At 32.0% G+C, this 12224-nt stretch overlaps 2 protein-coding genes and 1 long non-coding RNA gene across 3 annotated transcripts; 2 read left to right on the plus strand and 1 right to left on the minus strand.

Moving 5' to 3' along the window:
* Positions 1-1358: 1358 nt before the first annotated feature.
* Positions 1359-5992, plus strand: LOC140432082 (GPN-loop GTPase 2-like). Its single transcript, XM_072519924.1, has 3 exons — positions 1359-2367; positions 2682-2918; positions 5818-5992. Exons 1-3 carry the CDS (start codon positions 1819-1821, stop codon positions 5926-5928), a joined length of 897 nt encoding a protein of 298 aa, XP_072376025.1. The 5' UTR covers positions 1359-1818; the 3' UTR covers positions 5929-5992.
* Positions 1429-1815, plus strand: LOC140432083 (uncharacterized). Its single transcript, XM_072519925.1, has one exon. It carries the CDS (start codon positions 1429-1431, stop codon positions 1813-1815), a length of 387 nt encoding a protein of 128 aa, XP_072376026.1.
* A 3167-nt stretch (positions 5993-9159) lies between the features above and the next one.
* LOC140432081 (uncharacterized) lies at positions 9160-10390 on the minus strand. Its single transcript, XR_011949762.1, has 3 exons — positions 10192-10390; positions 10034-10127; positions 9160-9280 (listed from the first exon to the last, which is right to left on the minus strand). It is a non-coding gene; the product is annotated as an uncharacterized lncRNA (long non-coding RNA).
* Between the last annotated feature and the right edge of the window lie 1834 nt (positions 10391-12224).

Genomic DNA, 12224 nt, shown 5'->3' on the forward strand with positions numbered 1-12224 from the left:
CGCGCTATCTCAGAGTCCAAGAAAGAAATGGAGGGATGTAGTGATGGAAGATGTCAGAGAGATGGGAATCAGAGATTCGAAGCTGTTAGCTAAGAATAGAAAACGATGGAAATTATCCATCCAGCAATGGGCCTAAAAGGCCTGTTAACGCTGTACATACATACCTATCTTGGAACAACAGTAAACGAACAATGGGATCACTCACAAGAAGTAAAATGTGGAATAGAGAAGGCTAGGAGTGCATTCAACAACATGGTCAAACTCTTTAAAAGCCACAACTTTAAACTGGAGATAAAAGTAAGGCTCCTACGATGTTAGGTATATCTTCTCGATATTATACTACGGAGTTGACTCCTAAACGGTCACTGAAGAGATGGAGAAAAAACTTGAAGCCTTTGAGATGTGGCTATACAGAAGAATCCTAAGGATATCATGGACGGACAAGATAACCAACGAAACTGTACGACGAAGAATGGGGAAAGAAAGAGAAGTGATGTATACGATTAAAAGGAGAAAGTTAGAATATCTCGCACACATAATAATAAACGGCACTAAATACAGATTACTGAAAATAATCCTTCAAGGCAAAGTATTCGGAAAGCGAGGAATTGGGAGAAGAAGAATATCATGGTGTAAAAACCTGAGGAAAGTGGTTCTCCACAACAACAACTAATATATTTAAAGCATCAGTTAATAAAATAATTATAGCCACAATGATCGCCAATATTCGAAACGAATAGACACCAAAAGAAGAAGATTTACGAATTTGTTTAAAAGTAAAGCAGCAGCTGAGAATATTGTAGTTTTTTGTGTACATTCCAGTTTGGTACTACCTACTACTACTACTACTACTTTGGTACTACTTTTTAACAAAAATGTTAATTAGCACTGTTTGAATATAATAATCCACAGTTTCTTAAAAACAACGCTTGAATCGACAAGCGATTTTCAGTGTCGCTCAAATCATTTAAAATATTTTTTTGTATGGCGTGCATATTCTTAATAAACCAATTTCCACCCGCCCTTCCCCCCTCATACGAGGGGAGCTTTTAAAGGTAAAGTTTTGCATATTGTTTAGAGTCCCAAAGTTGACTTACTCTGAAAAATTCAGTTTGTTGATATAATTTTTAGAGGTCAAATCTCTGATGACTGGACTAAATTAGTAAGAAAATTAACATTTGTAACATATTTTTCCTAATGTATATCTGAAATGTCTTTCAAAAATTTTATTTCTTAGCAAACTGCTTCAAACAATTTTCACACTTACAAGGAGTTTCTCGAGTTTTTCTGAATATGTAGTCTGCTTGGTATCGATTATAAATATCGATTCTTCTCGAAAATCTGTTCTCGCTTGTCATTCTTCCTTCATTCTTCAGAGGTTATGTATAATTTGACTTGTTTATTTTTCAATTTTTGTATAAGCATGAAATGGATTCAGAATCTGCAGCATCTTCCACTGTAACCAATTTTCCATCGAAGGTCAATAATTTTGCTGTAATAGTGAATGGTGAACACACTGATATAGCATTAACAACATTTACAAACTATCAAAATTTGATCATTACTCAATTTGAAAAAATTGGAAACTTTTACCAAGTTAAAGTAGACCAGCCAGCAAACGGGCTAACTGTATCAGAAAAGGTGTACAATATTAAACAGGTACTAGGAGCCGAAAATGTACATGCGGAAGTTGCAGTTAGATATTTAACAGAAAAATTGAGCATACAAAAACCCTTGCTAGTTTGTTTAAGCCTAAAAGACTATAGTAGACGTAGCTTAGATATTATTATAGAATCAATTGTAAATCACAAGTAAATTATGGCTTTGGAAAGAATTAAAAAAGCTGAAAGCTTCTATGGCCAGGTGGTTATAGGACCTCCTGGTTCGGGAAAAACAACATACTGTGGAAAAGTTTATGCGTTTTACAAAGAAAAGTTAAATAGGAAAGTAGAGATTGTTAATTTAGATCCAGCTAATGAAAACATGGGTTACAGTCCAAAAATAGACATCATGCAGTTAGTAACAGTAGAGGATGTCATGACAGAACTTAGATTAGGACCTAATGGGGCTCTAATGTATTGTATGGAATACCTTCAAGAAAACTTTGACTGGCTTCTTAGCAAATTAAGCAAAATTAAAGACAGTTATTTAATTTTTGACATGCCTGGTCAAGTTGAGTTGTACACACATCATACTGCAATCAAAGAAATTTTTGGACGTTTAGAAAAATTAGGATATCATTTGTGTGCAGTGCATTTGGTTGATTCCCATTATTGCTCGGATCCTCCAAAATTTATTTCTACTCTGTTGCTATCCCTATCTACAATGCTGCAAATTGGGCTTCCTCATGTGAATGTATTAAGCAAAGTATGTAGTATTTTTTTATATATTCTAATATAGTAATTTTTAAAATTTATTGTAAGTTATCGTAAACTAGAACTTAGAAATGGATAGATAGATACAATATTGTGCATAATCATTGTCATGGCATTAGGCAGAATTTAATGGTTAGGTAAATTGCTGACCTCTTATTTATTAAGTATAATATTGGAAATTACTTATTATTTAAATATAAATTTTACAGTCACATCTAATTACATGTTTTTCAAAACTGTAGTAATCTTACTAAATGGTTCTAATGGCAATTTTGTGTTTGTTTTGATATATTAACTGGTTTTTAGGCAGATCTTCTGAAGAAAAATGCATCAAAGCTTGACTTCGGTTTAGACTTTTATACAGATGTGATGGATTTGGAATATTTACTAGAACTTCTAGATGATGGCCCTTTTACAAAAAAGTATAAGAAGCTAAATGCAGCTCTTGTGGACATTATACAAGAATACAGTTTGGTTGGGTTTGTGCTATTGAATGTGAAATCAGATAAAAGTTTGCTGGAATTGAAAAGTGCTGTTGATAAGGTAATGCTTATATTCAAACTATTATTGTTGTATATTTGCTAATTTTATCAACCTGATAGTATAATTGACAGTTTGCTGTTAAATAACATTATGTCCTATAAAATGACACTAACTTTCTTAGCTTCTTCTTTTGTCTGTTGACACCTAAAAGAGTATAGTCCAGGGTATGGCGGTTTTCAGCTCAGAATTCTTTTATATGCAAGGATTTGCTTGAAATTTTGACAGTAGGTAGAAACTAGCTCAAAGATCAAAATCTATTCTATGCCAATATGTGCTTTTCCTCTGGGGGTGGAAAAAATTTATCAAAAAAATACCATGCTAGTAGCTAGAATAGTGAATTTTCAAACAAAACTGTACTTTAGAGTTTTTTTGAAAAGTCAATATTTTTGGAAATATTTGTGACTGAAAGGTCAGAAATTACATATTATTATCAAAAAAGCATTTTTGCAAAAGAGCGGTTTTTTGCTAATAACTTCAAAAATGTAGATTTTATCGGGAAAACTGTTTCAATACAAAATTAAGCTTATAAAACAAAGAGATTTGTTTATTACTGTAAACTTAATGTTAACAAAGTTATGGCTGTTCTAAAGTAGATTTTTATTCATTGAATACAAAGTTTTTCATGGAAAACTTGTACAAACTTTTTAAGGATCTTAAAAAATGCTTTACAATGATTACTGGTAAAAGTGATTTGCATGAAAATTAAAGTAAGTTATAACGAAAGTCCGCTTATATTTTTTGTGATGCAGAAAAAACTCACAACAACCAAAACCACCCTGGTTGAAACTATTAGTTGTTCATTCACAATTTACTTCATTTATATCTAAACATTACATTCTAGAAGTTTAATTTATTTAAAATGTTTAGTTTTGAAAAAATCTGATTTTAAAGTGAAGACATTATTTTCGGTTTTATTTCTCAAAAAATCCCCATTTTTTTCAAAAGAACACAACTACTTAAAAAATATACAGAAAAAATACTAGAATATAAACAAACAGTTTTTTTTAACGGAAGATTTTGATTTTCTTTTATTTCTATAGACTAAAAATTAAATGAGATATGATTGTATGATCATCAAGCTCTTTTATCGCAAACGTTTTTAAAACGAAGGGCTTGAAAAAATTTAATATACACCATTTTTTAGTTTATTTTAAAAGCTACAATGTTTTTCTGATAAAATCTAAATTTTTGAAGTTATTCGGGAAAAAACTTCAAAAACATGCTTTTTTGACATGTAATTTATGAATTTTCTATCACGAATAACTCCAAAAAAATTGACTTGTTGTACTGTGTTGTCTTAAAATCACTATTCTGGCTATATGTTTTTTTTTTTGATAAATCTTTTCCATCCCCGAGTTGAGGTGGTAACTAACCCCAGAGGAAAAGCACATATTGATATAGGGTAAATTTTGATCTTTGAACTATTTTTTACCACTGTCCAAATTTGAAGCAAATCCATACCTATAAAAAAAATTCAGAGGTTTTTTGACTATTTTTGCCTTCATATCCTGGAATAATATAGTGACACATCATGAAGTGATCACTAGGATCATGTATTTCCATCCTTCTTTTTCTTAGGATGCTAGGGAAGCTTTATGTAGACTAAGGCCAATAATGCCTCTGACTTGATACACCTAGCCCATCGTTTCTTAACCTTTTTCAGTCCCTGATCCCCAGAAAATCGAGCACAATTTCAAGGACCCCCTTAATAAAAAAACACAATTAAATTGGGACAATTTATTGTCCCTTTCATTTGCTTCGGAATCGTTTGGCTTTAACCCGCGTTTCATTGTCAGAATCACACTAAAAACATAATACTTATCTATAAAGTTATCTACACTTCAATGCAACGCAGTGCAAAATAATGCGTGTAAACAAAACACACGACTAATAAAATTAATGTAAACAATAATTTCAATCCTTAAACTAAACACAACAGATTACGGGACCATGGATCATGGATCATTGACTGCATAATTCGAATGTATATAATTTTACAGTTTTGCAGCATAAGGGTTTCGCCGTTCTGGGAAACATGGAAATCAGCGTTGGAATGATCCTTTGCATTAAATTGACCGAGCAACGTGTCGCGATCACACAGTTCGTTTCGTAAACACTAGACAGCATTATTCATAGGGTCATTCGAACGATAGAGTCACAGATGTGATTGTATCAATCACGGGTCTTCGAAAAGATTCGATCTTTGTGAACGGATCGTTTGTGACCTTTTCGTCACTATTCGCTTGTATGTTTCTTTTTTTGTAGTGATCGCTGACATTTATTTATTAATTTAAACGTCCATAGATAAGGCCGTGGACCTCCTAAGACATGCTCGCTAAGCCCCAGGGGTCCGGGGGACCACAGGTTAAGAATTGCTGACCTAGCACTAGACTATGGAAGTCATTCTTCACAGTCATTTGCTATTTATTTTACCTTTGAGGATAAGTTTTCTAGGTTTCTGTTCTTTGCGTTGAGTGTTTTAAGTATCTGAGATAAAACTGATTTATTTTTGTTGACAGTCTTGTGTCAACCTTTACTTGCCTTATAATTGAAATATTGGTGCCATGTTTTGTGTATGATATTCATTGTTTTTCTATAAGCCCACTTTCAAAGGCATTCATTTTTCTTTCGTTGGTGACCTTTAACATAAATGTCTCATATGTATATGTGGTAATAGGATAGATTAATGTGTTTAACAATTTGAATTTACTTTGTTGGGATATTCCACGTTTTTCCATATACCAGTTAGTCGTCTTTTAGAACTTTTTTTAATTTATAATTTTTCCATTATATCCAAACCTATTATTTTATAATTAATTAGACTGTTGTTCTTTTGCTTTTATGAAAATTTTGTATGAGCTGATTTATATAAAGAATTTTAAGTGCTTCATTTTTTTAGGCCAATGGTTATATCTATGGGAGTGGCGAAGAAAGAAGTATACAAGCACTTTTGTCCTGTGCTGTTGGAGCCAGAACTGAAAGTGAAAGATTTGATGTTGATTATATGTAAACATGTAATAAAATTTCAGATTTATAAGCTACTTTTGTAATTTCTCTTTGAAGTAAAACATATTTTAAGTGAAAAGATAGTGATGTATTATTGTGTATGTGGTGCTATAATAAATAGTAGGTACATTGAATGGCAAATAAGACAAATGCTCTGAATTGAGTACCTTAAAAAAAATTAAATAAATTTTTTTTTGCAGGGGAGCATAAAGACAAGATACATTAAAATTGGTTAATGTCAGTGTGTTTAGGTGAGGCATTGAATCAGTGCACCTACTAATCTTCATTCTTCACTCTTCATTTGATTTAGGTGAGTGCCAGAAATGGATGTCCGGGAGATGAAAATTGCATTTTGTGCATAAGGAAATACATTTCCAAAACGCGCTATCTCAGAGTTTTGGAACTCAGAAAATATCGAAGAGAATCAGTTCAATTGTGCTACTCGGACATTTTCGGGGATGCTGGACATGAATATCATGACAGTGGTGTTCTTCGAGCTAACTGGTGCCTAGGGTGTATCTTGTTTCCTGGGGTTTTATGTTACTTTCATTAAAAATCAGTCCAAAGTCATTACTTAGGTTTTCAAGGTCGCTGAAAATAAATAGGATTGGTGGCAGTTATAGCTGAGTACAATAACTTACTAATAATGGTCCTCTCAACGAAAAAGAGGATCAAACGAATCAAATGAACTGGCTGTAACTCTGGGAGTATCAAAGGCTGCAGTTCATAGAGGACTGGATTAAAGAGAGTCATAAGCGATATTGGGAGAGAATCACAAAACAAACACATGGAAAAATCTTCATTGGTGGACCATGTAGAAAAAGAACAGAGGAACTTCTTCACATGGGCAGGAACAAATTGAGAGCAGTAATAGGAATGTTGGCTGGGCTTGCACCAGTAAGAGAATTCCTGCAAAAAATAGGCATTTACAATGGAGACCTTAACTGCAGACTCTGTGATAAGGAATAGAAACTATAAAACATGTATTATGTGACTGCAAGGCACTGGACCGTTAAAAATAAAATGTAAAAACAAGATGAGACCCTGGTATATTTAGGATACACCAAGCAGAAGACCTGTACAAAAATTCTAGACTGGGTGTAAGAAACAACAATGGGCAGCAAGCACAATAAGCTTTAACTTCAGTGATAAAAGATATCTTTTTGATCAGACGCTCTCAGGGAGAAAAAAATGGTCCTCGCAGATCAAAATTCGGCAGGGGAACAAAAAACAAGCACAGCGGGACTTCCCACATCATAAACCAGTGAAATCGCTGCTTACTAAACATACACAAAAACTTTTTTTTTATTTAACACTTTCATTCTTAGTATTCCTCTCATTATTTAATATACTTTATTAATTATAGGGATATATTTCGTTGTTACATACTGTCTTATTATGGTTTCAAAATAATAAGACCTAGATATACTGTGTACTACACTGCTATAGCATTTTTCATATAAAAATGCTTGCACGTCACAATTTATATAAAGTGACGTCACTTATATTTAAAATTTCCACAACGTCAACCTTAGAGTTCAAATTTTCCTAACACAGCTAATAATAGGAAACCCATACGGAACTGCTCGATCTTTCATAGGCGTCAACATGGTGTAATAATCAGAAAAATGTAATCATCATTATATTGGGAATTTTAGAATTATATCGATTAAATAACCAAAAACATTTGTTATTATTAATAATATAAATTTTATGAAATAACTCTTCAAGTCTAATATTCCACAAAATAATAATTTTAATTAAATAGATTAGACAATTGTACGCAACTGATACAGGATAACTTCAAATTTTATTGACAGTTCAGCGTGTGGCAAAATTGTTCGAAGTGTTGCCGTTTTTTTAGAGTAAGAATTTTGTTTATGTTTAGATTTCTTACACAATTTGATCATAATATAATATATATTAATAAATTGTATTTAGAAATACATATTAAATTTAGATTAATAGCTTTAAAAACTAATTATTGTTGTGTATTGTGATTGTGCTATGCCAAAACAAATAAATAGTCTGTAGAAAGCTGATAAGCTTTCATATAAGATAGATTATTTTGAACAAGAAATAATGGCGAGATGTTTTTACTATTAAAGCCCTAAAAGAGGTAAGTTTAAATTTAGAATATATAATTTTGTATTAAAATGTTTTCTTATGTATTTTAGTATGCTGCAGTAGTCTTAAAACTAATTGTATTTACTTTTAATATAATTGTTTGACAAATAGTTGACATTTAAAAATTCCACACTTACTATGTTTTGTCAACGCTGTGGGCTTCTGACGTCATAAATCTTGAATGATGTGCAAGCATTTTTATATGAAAAATGCTATAATTGAGAATTATTTTTGTAATGCAATACAAGGTCTGGAAATATAAGACACCAGTGACCTATGCCACACTTGATAGAAAATCTGACCAGAATCCACATCTTGAGAAATTATTTGTATTGTGCATTAATTCAGTTTATGTCAAATCACAGTTGCGGTAAGAGCTTTTTCTAATTACAGAACGAGAAAATTAGTAGAACTAGTACAATCTAAACCAATTGATTTTGTATCGACATTGGTTTTCATATTGATGTGTGCTAACTGAATATGACTAATTCTGATTGGAAACATCTGTCTCAGTTTTTATTTGTGTGTTTGATGCAAACATAATATGGACCTTTGTCCTCAGGTCTGTATCTATTAGATTATTTACATACCTGTTTTTTTGTGTCCTGAACATAGATTGGGTCCCTGCTACCTGTGCTACATCTATATGATTGTTTGAAAATAACGCAACAAAACAATGTTGGATACTAATCAACACAAGGTTACAATATCTAGAGAATTGTTCACTTGTACTACTAAATACTCATTTTGAAATTCCTGTTAACATATTTTAGAGCTTTAAATACCCAAGAAAAACTGTAAGTGGCTGTTTTATCAGCAGTTATATGCTATTTGCCTATTTCCTCATTCTATGCTGATAATTTTTTTGTATTTTGTTTTTGAAAGAATTATAAATTTCTGTCAAAACACTTTATTTTTGTCATATTCTCACCAGACATGTATCAATATTATGTGAACATATTTCTTGTTATGGTCTAATGACCACGTCTATATTATAAATGGAATTTAGCCGTATTAATTAGGGATAAAAATTTAATTAGGTGACAGTTAAAACTTTTTACGGAAACAAGAAAGGCAACAATGCCCAAATTTTAGTTAAAAAATAATACAAATTTTTATTATTTTATTACAAACACATTAACTAGAGATAAATATAATTTTTATATGGAATTAGATGACAGGAATTCTATTTTGCTGGAGGCTTGGCTTTCTGTTTCTCAAGTTGGGCTCTGAAATACAAAAATAATATTAGAAATTTATTTTAATATTTTCTTAGGCTATCAAATATAAAATCTAACTATGATTAAAGCTTATTTAAGCTTATGAAAGTGTACATTATCACAAAATAAAAAAAGATGGTGCATTTTTGTTATTAGTTGGAATTAACAGCTTATTTACCACTGTATTAGTTACGTTTAACTTAAAATATCAACAAGTTACCTTTTTTTCTATAGGGTAATGTTTTAGAGTATTTTTTACTTACATTATTTGTAAATACCTTTGATTTGTGGTTTATTTGTTTGACAAAAATTTTAGAAGTAGTAGTCTTATTTCTCTAGGAAATTATTGGAATGCATTTCTTAAAACCATAGTATCTATTTTTGTTTTTTTCTCTGCATCTGATATAATTATTTTCTCTAAAACTCTCATTTATATATTATGCTTTCAAAGCTTAATTCTTCTTCCTAACGTGCCTTATTAAGCCCACTTGACGTTGGCGATTCACATGACAAGACTCTGACTGTCTTAAGCTATTCTGAACAGTTGTTCAACTCTCCATATTCCAATGGTTAAATAGGAACATTAAATTAGCTAGATAGTATATGCCCAACTTAAAACTTTTACAGTCATTTTAGATATACCACTTCCTTATCCGACCAGATTATTATCCACATAACAAGTAACTGTATATATCGAAAGGTAACATTTGTTGATTTTTTAATTTAGCTATTTAGGATAATATACATTAATAGAGGACCTACCTTAACTGTTTGTGAAATCATCTTCACGTTATCGTCTTCCCAGTTATCCTCCCATACACTAATATCCTGTTCGTCCTTTCTTTGCCGGACCAATCTAAAACAAAGAAAATGCTAAAATAAGCAAATCATTCAACATAACCTCGTTTTCTATTTTTTACCTTCGACGGGAAATTCTTCAAACTCGTCATCCTCTTCCAAAACTCCAGATCTTAGTTTGGCTTTGTCAGTCATTTTAAGAATTATTTTTGTGAGTATTTAAAATCTTAAGAATGTATTTAGATCTCTAAGCAGAACAATTATTGGATATTTTAAGCAAAGCTTTTAGTGTTGCAATTGAAAACTACAAACAGAATTTAGTTGTCAGTCAGTTGTCGGAGTTGCCAGCAGTCAAAAATATACCGGCAGCAGCATCTGTGGATAAAATAAGAAACTTCACATACTGAAATTCAAGTCTAGTTTATCCGTTGTCTCATAGAGGTCCATTATTAAACTAAATAAATAAATAAAAATTTAACTAACCATTTTAGCGCACAGCTGAGAAATAATATAAGAAATACATAAGATCCATAAAGATTAAGTAAAAAATCGTATTTGTAAATTCTAATTGACTCTGATCTCGAAACTTGTACATATCTTTTTTATTCTTGTCCCATCTGATCTACTGTATTTTATCGTTTGCAACAAAGTTGGAACCAACTATTACTGCTTTATTGTCGTAAGTCCAGAACCATATGATCAGAGAGGTTCTGAATATACCTAAGTATTTTCCATTAAGGTACACATTTAGCAGAACAAAAGAGAATTTTAAGAACAAGGGACGAAAAAGCACAGGTGATTTTCAACGATTTCAGCAACCATCCGAGTAGACTATTAAGAGCAATAATATTCATTCTCAGGTGTTCTTTTGATGGTCATGTACTTAGTTTTTGTTTCGTTTATTTTAAGCCCTCTTTTTTGTGCTTCAGGATCAATTTCCTTGAACGTTTCCATTAGTCGTGTCTTGCTTTTACTAATATGGCGATGTCGTCTGCATAGCAGCAATTTTTACTGTTTTGGTGTTTATATGGCCGGTTACATTGGTTTTTCTGATGACTGCTTCAAGAGCTAGGTGGAGAGCATGGTTGACAGTGCCTCTCCTTGTCTCACCCCCATGTTGATGTCAAACAGGGGAGACAGTCCTCCATCTACTCTAACTGCGGGCTTTTGAACCCCGACACGTCATTTTTATGAGGCTGATATATTTTTTTGGGTATCCTAGATTTCGGAGGCCTTCCAGCATTTTTTCTCTGTTCACACTATCAAATGCTTGTTTAACGTCTATATAATATTATATAGTTCTATGTCGTATTCATAAGCTTTCTATTGTATTGTTCTAAGTATGAATATGTTGTCTGTAGTGGTTCTATTTGGTCTAAATCCATTTGATAATCACCAATTATTTTTCGGAGTATTCTGACAATCTAGTGTAGATAATGCAGAAAGGATTTTGTATTACATTAGGATTGTAATTGGTCTGTAATTCTGGCATTCCCTCTTATCTCCTTTTTTATATATTGGCTGTATAAGACCAACTGCATATTCATCCGGCATTTGTTCCTTGGTCCATACCAACTTTATCAAGTAATGGATTCTTTCCCAGAGTTAGGGTTCTCATATTTCAACAATTCTGCCGAAACTCCGTCCCGTTTACTGTTTTTTAGTTTCTGTATTATTTGAACTACTTCTTCATAACTCGGATTTTCAATGTGCTGCTCCACCGTAAAATATATTGTCTCGTTTTAATCATTTCCATTGTCTGCATTTAGGTTTTCCTCAAAGTATTCTTTCCATCTCATTATAATTTTTTGTTTCTCTGTTCCTATAGTTCTCCGTCCTTGTCCTTTGCGTATTGTCAATTTTTGGTCTAAATGACTATGTGCTTTCTTTTATTCTTTTATAGAATTTTCTGCTCTCATGTCTGTTGTCTGTTGTTCTAGGATTTCTTGTATTTGTTTTTTCGAAGCCTCTCTTTTTTCTTCTGCATATTCTAGTCACTTGTATTCCTTTTTCGTTATAAATTTCTCTGTTATTTCTTTTGTTTCTTTGAAGTCGGTTACGCTAGCTTGCCTTTTTTTTCTCTGCTGCAATTCTGCATTCATCATCATACCATTCCGCATTTCTTTTTCCTTTTGGCTTTTCCGACAGTTTCCTC

Source organism: Diabrotica undecimpunctata, unplaced genomic scaffold, assembly GCF_040954645.1.
Source record: "Diabrotica undecimpunctata isolate CICGRU unplaced genomic scaffold, icDiaUnde3 ctg00002777.1, whole genome shotgun sequence".
NCBI classification, from domain to species: Eukaryota; Metazoa; Arthropoda; class Insecta; order Coleoptera; family Chrysomelidae; genus Diabrotica; species Diabrotica undecimpunctata.